Here is a 12,500-nt window from a genome sequence, read left to right as displayed (position 1 = left end):
CCTTATGTTGATACTGCTTTGGGACATCCTAAGGGTCTAAGAAGACATGAAGCTGTGTCCGTTAGTGAACAAAAGCGAGAACTGGATTTTTGTCTTACCGTAACCGAGGTTCACTGACAGACACAGCACCCGCCCCTCTGTTGAGTTGTTATGTATTCTTCTGACACTGCTTGAAACAAACTGAAGTCCTATAGCAGGAAGTGATGGTATACCCTGGGACTGCCTCAGGGGTGTAGCCAAAAATTGTTTCCGCCTAGTCCTACTCCTGAAGAGAGAACAGCATAAACCAAGGGTCTAAGAAGACATGGAGTGGTGTCTGTCAGTGATCCTCAGAAAAGAATTTTACGGCAAGACAAAAATCAATTTTTTTATCTTTTACTGGATCTAGAGAGAGCTGGATCTAGAGAGATTTTTTTGTTTTGTAGTGCAGAAAACAATTTTTTTTTGGATACAGAATCGCATGACCGCAATTGTCAGCTGAAGTAACTCGCTAAAATGCTCAAAAGATTTATATAAATTTTCACGCAAGTTTTTTTCACGTTAAATTGTGTGTTCTTTGCTGTTTATTTTTTTCAACATCACATCCTTTTTCCGGTTTGTGGGCTGACCTGTTTTTTGTTTTTGAAAAGGCATTGGCAAACAGGATATCTAGAGTAACAGCCCTAATCATTGTGATTGTGTTCACTATATTGAGTAAGAGGAGACCCTGGGGCGATGGGTCAAGCCAAACCAGTCTATTGAGCGCATCCATTGCGCACACACAATATGAGAGTAAAGGGCAGTTTTTGACCCTATACCCGGATTTACAATGTCCCTCATCTATTTCTATAAACCCTGCCACTGAGGCACCTTGCTATCCAGCTGTCTGCTTCACTCTCTCTACTTCCCCTCTAAGATAGCTGCCTTTTTTTCTTTTCCATAAAATGGGGACATGAGAGGAGAAATGACCCAGAGGGCCTAAGCCAATAATATGCAGATTTTGCTTTGTGCAGTTGGTTTTGCACAGAGCAGCCTGGATCCTCCTCTTTTCGGGTCCCTCTAGAGCTCTCCTGGCCCCTCACTCCCTTTAAGTGCCCCCACAGCAAGCAGCTTGCTATGGGGGCACCTGAGCTGAGGCACAGCTCCCTGTATCTATTCAGACACGGAGTTGCGGTTTGGCCTCGTCCCCACCCCTCTCTCCTGATTGGGTAACTGACTTTGACTCACCTCCTGCTACTATGTCTTAGCCAATAAGGAGGGGAGTCCTTGACAGCTGAGCCTTTTGTGGACATCGCTGGATCGAGATGAGGCTGAGGGGAGCTGCTGCACACAGGTGTTTTTTTTTTTTTTTTATCCTAATGCAGTGAATGCATTAAGATAAAACTTTTTGACTTTACAAACCCTTTAAATATAAAGACAGCTGCTGGGGTATGCCTCCTCTCTAAATCTGGCCATAGATGAATAGAATTTTGAAAGAAAATTCTTTGTAAAAGTCTAAGAGAAATAAAATTTGCAGAGCATGCAGTCATTCAAAATATTTAGTTTGCTTTTAAAATTTGATTTGAATGAATGGAATTTTCTGAACCAAAACCACTTGCGCAGTTAGGAAATTTTATTTTTTTCTTGAAAATTGTTTCTATCCTGCTCTTTCGTATTTTTCGTATTTTCTTGTCAATGCAGTCAAAAATAAAAGTTGCTATGACCAACTAATGATTACTAAAACAGACTTCCTTTGAACCTTCTTTCGCCAAGGATTTTCAAAATTCTACCTATCTGTAGCCAGAGTAAGATAAAAAGGTGACAGTGCTTGCAATGTGATAGCTTACGTCAATACGGGATTTGAAAAAAATCACTAAGGTAGCCCATAGACTGGGGTAAATTTCTTTCCTGCAACCATGTATTGCAGGAAACAAATTCCCACGATTCCCCCGACCACACACAGTGCTGAGAAGGGAAGCCCTCCTGCTGAGCAGTTGTCTGCTCCTGATGGAGGGACGTTCAGGGGAAGCTGCCCCCGCTGGGAGAAGACAGTGATTATCACTAGAGGCCATAGCAGCTTCTTGTGATAATCTGAAGCGAATCTAGCAGGCTGGTTGTACCCAAGTTGAGCGATCAACTTAGTACATTCAGCCTGTCCAATAATGGTTCGAATCTCAGCGGGTTCCTGCTGAACCTGCCGGGATTCGAACCATGTATGGCCAGCCTTAGTTTTATGAATTTTAATTTCAACAGTTGTGGATTTAAGAGGTTTCATAAGGGCTTTAAAGTATATGTGAACATTGTGAGCGTTTTTTCTTGCTCCTTTCTTCTACTACTATTTTAAATTGGTCAGAAACACAGAAACCTCTTGTATGAAAGGGTGCGTTTTATCAATGTGAGTGAGGATACTTAGTTTAAGTCCTTCAGTTGAATAGTTTTTGTTCGTTCTACCATTTTCTCTTGTATGTACCTGCTCTTTGTTTCCTAACCTTGCGTATTTGTGTCAGATTCTGTGTATGACTATAAAAACTTGAATAAAAAATTATGTTTAGAATAAAAAGGTATATGTGAACTTAAAAGTGCTAGGCAACACCTGTTAGTTGTGCTTAAACAGTGTAAGATCGAAGACTCTACTGCTTCTGATTGCTAGTCTTTGGAGATTTGAAGTACGATTTGGTGATGTGATTACCAATATGAGGAAGCAGAGCCCTTCTTTTTAGGTGGGCCATACGCTGTTTTTATTTCAGTCGGTTCAGCAGGAACCAGCCGAGAGTAGAACTGTTAATGGGCTGGCTGAATCGATCGATCGATCGATGAACTTAAGTAAAACCAGCTTGCTGTGCTTTAGCTGCTAGCAATAATCACTGTCCTCACGGGGGTGGGAGAAGACAATTGCTGATTCCCCTGTCAACACTGCCTGTGGTTGAAGGAAAGAGATTTTGCATCCACGCAGAGACAAAGTGCAGAACAAGGTATGGTGAGCCAGCAATCAAGAAAAGATCAGCTGTAGGGGGACCACAGGCAGCACGGAGAATTAAGGCCCGTACACACGTAGCGATTGTCGGCCGTAAATATTCGGCCGATTGTCGGCTTGTTAGTATATGCTTTCGACAACCGACTGCGACTTTTTAGCCAAACAGAATCTGGTGTGCAGGCTTTAAAATTTTTGTTGGCCAACACCAGAACGGCCGATTGTTCCTCAGTCAGTACAGAATTCGGCCGGCAAACAGCAGATGAGCAAGACTGGGCATGCTCAGAGAAGAAAAAACACACGGAAAGTTAACCATCACATGACATCACTTCAGCAGTCGGCTGTTGTTGGCCGACAAAATTCGTGTGCAGTCTTTAGCACTTTTCAACCGACAGGACAGCACCGGACAAAAGACGGCCGATCGTTCGGCCGACAATCGGTGCGTGTGTACGTGGCTTAAGTCCTTTGGCCTTTTTTGCTTTCCTTTGACTGTGTAACTTGACGTGGCAAGTGGTTAAATATTGCACTTTTTTTTTATTTCCGGTTTAGTTTGTGAATTGGACTTGACAGATTACAGCGCAATGTTTTTGCGATAGTTACCGACTTTTTTTTTTTTTTAAGGAGTTGGACTTTATGGCATGCAATAGTTTATGCAAATTAGTAACATGATACCCTTACCGCATGCGGTAAAGCTTAGTGAATTGACACCTATATCTCTGTTCGTTTTTTCTCCTTGTCTTAAAACACAAAAACTGAGGTTCTAAAGCCTTTCACTCTATCCAAAAAGGAAAATAAATAATTTGCAAGAGCTCTAATTTATTGGCTTGAAACTCAGTTGTAGGGTTTCATAGCTCTTGGTGTTGTAAAGAATGCACGGTTAGCAATGTTGCGATAACTTTATTAACATATCTTGTTTTCTGATTTCAGCTCTGGATCACCACTGGGCAAGGTAAAAATATGCATCATGTTATGTGAATGTGTGTTTTACGTATTTTCCCTTATCAGCTGAACTGCACAGTGGTTTTGCTACTAAATTGGGAGTACTGCCTAAAAGGTCTTAATGTTCATCAGTACTCTTTGTTTTGTCCCAGGGAAGAAGCATTTTTAATATGTGAAAAGAAATCCTATATATAACCATTTTAGGAATGCCAAAAAACCTATGTCTGTGAAAGTTCTCGTTTTATCTAGATGATGGTATAGCTATTTGTACTTTTTAAATTGTGCTTGTTCTGTAATATAGTATATGTTTCATAGCTTAACCAAGCTGAAATGAACCACTTGACCTCCAGAAGATTTACCCTATTCATGATCAAGCCACTTTTTGCCATATGGTACTGCATTGAAGTGACAATTGCACGGTCATGTACTGCTGTACCCAAATAAAATTTGTCTTTTTTTTTTTTTCTTCACACAGTTTTTTCTTTTGGTAGTATTTGATCATCTTGTTTTGTTTTTTGCGCTATAAAAAAAAAAGGCTGACTATTTTTTAAATTCGACAAAACCTATTCAATAAAAAAGTAAATCTAATTTCTTTAGAATCTTAGGCCGATATGTATTCTGCTACATATTGGTATAAAAAAAAATCCCAATGAGTGTATATTGATTGGATACGCAAATGTTATAACATCTACAAACTTTGGGCTATATACTGGACTTTATTTAATAATATTACTGGCAGCAATTAGCGACTTATAGCGGGACAGATATTGCAGTGCACAGTCTGACACTGTCCTTTTTGACACTTTGAGAGACCAGTGACCCTAATCCAGTGATCACTGTGCCTAGCCAGTGTTTTTGTGTATTGTATGTGCTACTTTTACTAGGGGAAGAGATGGATTCTAGTCCATGTTCTTTGCAGGAACACCGAATCCATCCCTCCCCCCTCATCAGAACGTAACTGTGCCTTGTGTACACAGAGTGCCATTCTGAGTCTCTGCCCAACATTGCAGAACAAGTCCAGTTGAATGTGACTAACTACTACTAACTCTACGTCTGTGGAATGTGTAAAGTTTCATCTGTTTGTTTGTCATACTGCATATTTTGTTGTGGATTTTTTCTTTTTATCAATAGTGGATGGCTTGCTTTGTTTTTTTTCCCCACTATACTAGGACTACATATAATTCCCTGTGGAAACCTTTTGGCCCTGGTTTCATATAAAAGTGAAGCCAACAAAAAATACAGATGTACCCAGAGGAGCAATAAAGTTTTCTCTATCGCTCATTGACAGACGTAGTCTTCTTGATTCACAAGAACTGGGTTATGTTGTCTCCGCAGGAGTAGGACTAGGCAGAAAGAAAAAACGTTCTGGCTCCACCCTAGGGGCAGTCCCAGAGGGTATATCCTCCCTCTCTCTGCTACAAGGCATCAGTTTTTTTCTGTCTAGTCAGGAGTAAGGACCTAAGTTCCTTGCTGGGATCTCTGGTCCTGGCAAGATTTTTTTTTTTTAGAAAAAATATTTTTTAGGTAGTTTTTTTCTCCAGTGTTTTTTCCTGTGAGATCTTCAAGCAAATACGCCGGACTGGGCGACACTAGTGGTCACCCCAGCCGGCCTACAAGCGCACGCAGACCATTGCATTGCGCTTGGTCGGCCACGACACATTCAAGTAAGTATGCGGGGCCGGGCGACGGGCTGGATGTTGAGATCCAGTGGTCACCCCAGTTTCTGCCTACGAGCGCGTGCAGACCAGAGCTCCGCGCTGGGTCGGCCGCGACGGAGTCCCATTGGAGGGACTGACCTTGCGAGTTAAAAGTTTCGCTTGGACGCCAGGAACCAGAGAGTCGAGGCGTCCGGAGTGGTCCACAACCCCCCACCCCGGTGGAGAGGGTATTGTGAAGAGAGGGTGCCTGTCGATTCGGTATGGTGAGTAAACGTTCCCTTTTTTCCTCGTTATGAGGCAGTATGAATTATGGGCCCCTCCATACATGGTCAGTATCTGTCTGACACTAAAAGTCCCCCTTGTAAATACAGCATGTGTTTGGTGGGAAGTGGACTTGGTTTGAGAGCTAACACTCTACCCAGCAGACTGTAGTATTACAGCAGACATAGGAGGTATAATCCTACCTTAATTGTAGTGTACCTCCTGCAGATCGATAAACCGCCATTTAGCAGAGATGCAGGTGGATGTGCTGGGAAAAACGATTTCGGCAGTCCGCCGCCATTTTGCCGTAGACCGGGTGCATGAATGTCCTCAGGTCATGCCGACCGCCATGTTTTTGGAGTCTATTGTCTCCTGTATGGGGGCGGCCATGTTTGATGAGCCCAGCTACCTCGTGGAGAGCTGGGAACGCCGGAAGGCGTACACAGGGGGCGAAGCCACGTCCTTCTACCCGGGAAAACTAACACAGCTCTTTCCAGTCTGTAAAAGACAGACGCTGACTGCAGTTGGTTGGAAACTTCTCTGCATCGGGTGGTGAGCCTTGAGGGTCCCTCTCTCTCTCTGTGGGGATCGAGAAGCAGGTACTCTGAGGGGCGCTATTGCGCTAGGGGGATACACATAAAAAAAAAAGAGGTATTTTTTATTTAAAAAAAAAAAAAAAAAAAAGTTTTTTTTTCTGGCAGAGGTGTCCTGAATTAACATGGACACTGCCACTCATGTATCTCCACCGGATCCCCTCAAGGTGTCTGCAGGATCCTCCAGCACCCCACTGACGGTTGAATCATTGTCAGCTATTATGGAAACTTTTGTGTCCCGGGTGGAAGTGGCTTGTCAGGGACAGGGCGCAAGAAAGCGACCCCTGCCTAACCCCTTATTATCTGAAACTTCGGATTCAGAATCTGAGCCTATTTCTGCAGTTGCAGGTACTTCATCTGGGATTGGTGTCTCTGGTACTGTCTCTTCAGACAGTGAGGAGGATGTTTCGGCATCAGCCATAGCCCGAGAGGAAGCGTTGGTAAACGCACTCATTGTATCTGTTCAAGAAACCTTAAGATTACAGGGTATTCCGTCGGAAATAACTGAAACTGAAATCCCCTTTGGGACTAAAAAACGCATCAAAGTAGCGAAGGTTTTTCCATTGCCCAAATGTTTTGGCAATCCAATCAAAGAAGAATGGAGTCTGCCAAAACGCACTTCTGCTATTTCTAAACGCATTAACAGGCATTATCCGTTTGAGGAAACCCTCATTAAGAAATGGACAGAACCACTTGTGGTGGATTCACCAATTGCTAGATTGAATAAAGCCACGGTTATTCCTTTAGAAGACGCTCCGTCTTTTAAAGATCCAGTGGATCGCAAGATAGAAGCTATGTCTCGCACCATGTTTTCCTTGATTGGATCAGCTTTCAGACCAATAATTGCTATTGGACTGGTTTCGCAGACTGTAACTGAATGGACCAAGTGGTTGCGCCGAGACTTAGAAGAAGTCCCTCAGGCGGTATCAGATTTGTTGGAACAAATGATACAGGGGTTACAGTTTGTGTGTGATGCGGCGTTCGACGCCACTCCATTATTGGCGCGAGCATCAGTTTCAGCAGTGGTTCTCAGGCGTACACTGTGGCTAAAAGGTTGGTTAGCCGACCAAGGTTCCAAAAAAGCATTGGCTGATATCCCCTTTTTAGGAGAGCGTCTATTTGGAGCCAACTTAGATGAGATCATTAAGGATCTCACGGGAGGAAAGAGCACCTTTTTACCGTAAAATGTTAAAGGTAAAGGACCTCGTCAAAGACGAGGGCCTTCTTTCTCTGCTCACAAAAAGTTTTTTTCGTCCCGCGGGTGAAAAAATTAAGTCCTCCAAAGCTCCTTCAGGAGGCTTCAGGGGACGTTGGTCGGGCAAGCAAAAGCCCGCCCCCTCCAGACCTGAAGATAAATCGTCCAAAGCCTGAAGGTGCGCCCCCACCCATAACTGGGGTGGGGGGACGTCTTCGCCGGTTCCCGGATCCATGGCTTTCCAGAATCCCGGACAAGTGGGTTTGCGAAGTCATAAGGTCAGGGTACAAGATCGAGTTTCGATCTCTCCCACCGGCGCGATTCTTCCCTTCCAATATCCGACTATCCCCGGATCGTCTAGAAGATCTACGGAGAGCAGTCACGGATTTACTACAACAAGGAGTGGTAGTCCACGTTCCTTGGACAGAACGTTTTCAGGGGTTTTATTCAAACCCATTTACAATACCCAGGAAAGAGGGCAAAGTGCGTCCAATTCTGGACTTAAGGGCACTCAATTCCTTTCTCAACATAAGCAAATTCAAGATGGAATCCATTCGCACAGTAGCAGCCTTCCTGCATCCAGGGGATGTCCTAGCGTCCATAGACATCAAGGACGCCTATCTTCACATTCCCATTTTCGCAGGACATCAGCGGTTTCTACGCTTTTCCGTAGAAGAGAACCACTATCAGTTTGTGGCGTTACCTTTCGGTCTCGCCACGGCTCCTCGGGTCTTCACGAAGGTGTTGGCCCCAATGTTGGCACTACTGCGCCAAAGAGGCATATCGATTCTAGGTTACCTAGACGATCTCCTACTTCATGCAGAGTCTCCTCAGACCCTGCTACAAAACATAGAAATTACTATAATTTCTTTACAGGAATTCGGGTGGCTGGTGAACCAGCAAAAGTCATTTCTGGTTCCCAATCAGAGGCTCGAATATCTGGGTCTAATTCTAGACACAGTCAGGACAAGAGTTTTCCTTCCGGTAGGGAAACTCCGGAAGATTCAATCAGCAGTCCAGTTGTTACTATCCAACAGCTGGTCTTCTCTTCGAACTTGCATGAGGGTTCTGGGGTTGATGGTGGCTTCCTTCGAAGCAGTCCCATTTGCCCAGTCCCATACCCGAATTCTTCAGCAAGAGATTCTTCTCAGATGGAATCGGAATCCGGAATCCCTGGACAATCGTATCCGATTGAGCAAACAGACCAGAGAGTCTCTGGTCTGGTGGCTTCGGTCTCCGATGCTCAGCCAGGGAAAGTCATTTCTGCCAATATATTGGACGATAGTGACCACGGATGCCAGTCTATCCGGATGGGGAGGAATTTTCGGTCAGTTATCTGTCCAGGGACTTTGGTCCCCGGAAGAATCCAGGTTGCCGATAAATGTATTGGAACTGAGAGCGATCAGACTTTGTTTGATTCACTGGACCGAGCAGCTCCAGGGCAGCCCGGTTCGGATCCAGTCGGACAACGCCACGGCCGTGGCTTATGTCAATCACCAGGGGGGCACCAAGAGTGTCCGAGCGGCCAAGGAAGTGGCTTGCATTCTTCGCTGGGCGGAACGATTTGTTCCAGCGATCTCTGCGGTGTTCATTCCGGGGGTGGAAAATTGGCAGGCAGATTATCTCAGCCGTCAGACTCTGGATCAGGGGGAATGGTCCCTCCATCCAGAAGTTTTCCACCAGTTGTGCCTACGTTGGGGCACCCCGGATGTGGATCTGTTGGCATCACGATTCAACAGGAAAGTACAGAGATTCGTGGCTCGCTCCCGCGATCCTCTAGCAGAGACCGCAGACGCACTGATCGCCCCGTGGGGGCAATACCAGCTAATGTATGCCTTCCCTCCTCTCAGGTTACTGCCAAGACTTCTTCGCAGGATAGAGGAGGAAGGAATTCCAGTAATCCTGGTAGCTCCGGACTGGCCTCGCCGAGCGTGGTACGCCGACTTGGTCAGACTGGTGGCGGATGTCCCGTGGAGACTTCCTCTCAGGGAGGACCTACTGTCTCAGGGACCGATCTTCCATCCTGCTTTACGATCGCTGGCTTTAACGGCCTGGCTATTGAGACCCAGGTGCTGAAGGACAAGGGATTGTCAGCTTCAGTTATTCCTACTTTAGTTAAAGCAAGGAAAGCGACTTCCAGAAAGATTTATCATCGCACATGGAAGTCCTACATTGCATGGTGTGAACCTCTGGGGTTCCGTCCACGGTCTTATTCGGTTAGTCGAATATTAGCTTTTCTGCAACAAGGGGTTGAGCAGAAACTGGCCTTGAGTACTATCAAGGGTCAGGTCTCAGCATTAGCTATCTTCTTTCAGAAGCCTTTGGCTACTTATTCCTTGGTGCGGAATTTCATCCAGGGGGTGCGACATCTGGCTCCGCCAGTGCGCGCGCCGTTACCACCCTGGGATCTTAATCTAGTATTGTCGGTTCTTCAGAAACCTCCCTTTGAAGATATTAGGGAGATTCCTCTACCTACGTTGTCCCAGAAGGTGGCCTTCTTGGTGGCTATCACTTCTGCACGCAGGGTGTCAGAACTGGCCGCATTATCTTGTCGTTCCCCATATCTGGTGGTTCATAGAGATAAGGTGGTTCTTCGTCCGAATCCATCCTTCCTACCAAAAGTGGTTTCAGAATTTCATCTGAATGAAGAAATTGTATTACCTTCCCTGTGTCCTAAGCCCAGTCATCCTCGGGAGTTTGCTTTACACTCCTTGGATGTGGTCCGGGCGATCAGGGTATACTTGAAAACGACAGACTGGTTTCGCAAGACGGATTCACTTTTTGTGATCCCGGATGGACCCAAAAAGGGGTTGCCTGCATCTGCCGCGACTATTTCCAAATGGATCAGACAGACGGTGGTACAGGCTTATTCTATTAAGGGTCGGGAGCCCCCGTTCCCTGTTAAGGCGCACTCCACTCGTGCACTTAGTGCGTCATGGGCCTTTCGCCATCAGGCGTCAGTGGTCCAGGTGTGCAAGGCGGCTACCTGGTCGTCGGTGCATACCTCTACAAAACATTATAAAGTTGATGTAATGGCATCGTCTGATGCCCCGTTTGGCCGCAAGGTTTTGCAGGCCGCCATTTGAGGAGACCAGTGGTCTACCTCGAGGGTTTTTTCCGTTGGAATTTTTATTTGAGTCTCATTCTTTGTTTATAATGAGCCTTTAAAACTTCTAGTTTGGCACCGGTTGGGCCTTCTAGATTGGATTTTGATTTCTGTCAATCCCACCCCTCATTTGTGGCACTGCTTCTGGATGTCCCAGTTCTTGTGAATCAAGAAGACTACGTCTGTCAATGAGCGACAGAGAAAATCGGATTTTTGTAAGATCTTACCGTAAAATCCTTTTCTCTTAGCTCATTGACAGACGTAGTACCCGCACCTCTATCATTGAGTTGGGTTGGGTTAAATTCTCTGTTGCTGCTTTGTGACAGAACTGATGCCTTGTAGCAGAGAGAGGGAGGATATACCCTCTGGGACTGCCCCTAGGGTGGAGCCAGAACGTTTTTTCTTTCTGCCTAGTCCTACTCCTGCGGAGACAACATAACCCAGTTCTTGTGAATCAAGACGACTACGTCTGTCAATGAGCTAAGAGAAAAGGATTTTACGGTAAGATCTTACAAAAATCCGATTTTTTTTTTTTTTCCCCCAACCTAACTTAGTGATCAGATTTCAAATACCTGTTGGCATTAAAGAGAATGTGCAATGGGTTTTGTATGGACTTTCTCAGAACTTAAAAAAAATTTGTGACCCACAAACCATTACGGTGGTCATACTTTGGCCCATTTTTTGTGTACTCTATGTGCAAAAAAAAAAAAAAACTTTCTACTAAGATCTGTATTTGGCCTGCTTGAGGCAGTATATAGCGTCCCTAAAGTCTAATGTTGAATGTATTCTATGAATGTATGAAATTCATACATCAGTGAAAGACTCAGATTGCTTACAGGCAACATATACATTCGTTGCTGAATTCTGGATGCTTTCATTACAATCTAGCCAATTCTCCAGTCATCCTATTTGCCAAGCACTGGTTAGCAGACACAATCTTGTTAGCCTGCTCATTAACTTAGAGAACTTTGCTAAAGCATGCTGAAGTTTGCTAAGCGAAGTTGAAGCAAATGATGGGTAGAAACACACAATAATGTCCTATAATAGTTATAAATGGTTGCTTTATAGCTATATTATGTTGTTTTTTTTTTAGTCTTCACCTGCTACTACAGTCACATCACCAAACACTACACCATCAAAAACTGTAGACACATCCCCGCCTATTGACCTTTTCGCAACCCCAAGTACAGCATCACCTATATGGTAAGTCTGTTCCAAAATATTTTTGTTTTATTTGTATGGATTTTGTTTGGGTCACAATGTTTAGTTTTGATATGTTATAGCAAATAATTTAAACACTTTTTCTTTTATATCTTTTTAGAAATAAAAGCCTCCCTCCCCATTTCCCATTAGTAGAACAGTTATGGGGTCACTTTTTACCCCCTTTGTTCTGGGAACTTAAACAAGCAGAATGTGTCTCCATATTGAAAAAACATTTTAACCCGAAATTGATAGCCAATGCTTTCGAATTCTAACAGCCACACTGTATATAGCAGTGATAGACATTATACTAAATCCTAAAGGTATGGGAGATACAATCAGTGCTACCCTTCACTATCCAAATACTGTGTCAATGTTTCAGTACACTCATTAATTATATAAAATTGCTGCTGTACACTCCTAGTGATTCAACCACACTACAAACAACATATAAATATTCTTACAGTGCAGCACAGCCAAAAATCCCCATAAAAAGTGATAGAATAAAAATATATAAAAAAAAAAAAAAATTAACAATTGTGTGTCTTCAAAGTCCTTTTTAAATCAATAATACATAAAACCACCCCCCAAAAACAAAGTCCATGTGTGGGGGGAAGAA

General features: G+C 44.2%; 1 protein-coding gene across 1 annotated transcript in view; it reads left to right on the top strand.

The window, feature by feature from the left end:
- Window positions 1–12,500, top strand: part of SNAP91 (synaptosome associated protein 91) — a 251,212-nt gene that overhangs the window by 124,547 nt on the left and 114,165 nt on the right. Inside the window, exons 10-11 of the mRNA XM_082251196.1 lie at window positions 3,857–3,878; window positions 11,775–11,884. Of these exons, the coding sequence (XP_082107322.1) occupies window positions 3,857–3,878; window positions 11,775–11,884 (132 nt within the window). The remainder of the gene's footprint in view (window positions 1–3,856; window positions 3,879–11,774; window positions 11,885–12,500) is intronic.

The sequence above is a fragment of the Pelophylax lessonae genome, assembly GCF_965119305.1.
Source record: "Pelophylax lessonae genome assembly, chromosome: 3".
Classification (NCBI taxonomy): Eukaryota; Metazoa; Chordata; class Amphibia; order Anura; family Ranidae; genus Pelophylax; species Pelophylax lessonae.
This window is presented reverse-complemented; position numbering and strand designations above follow the sequence as displayed.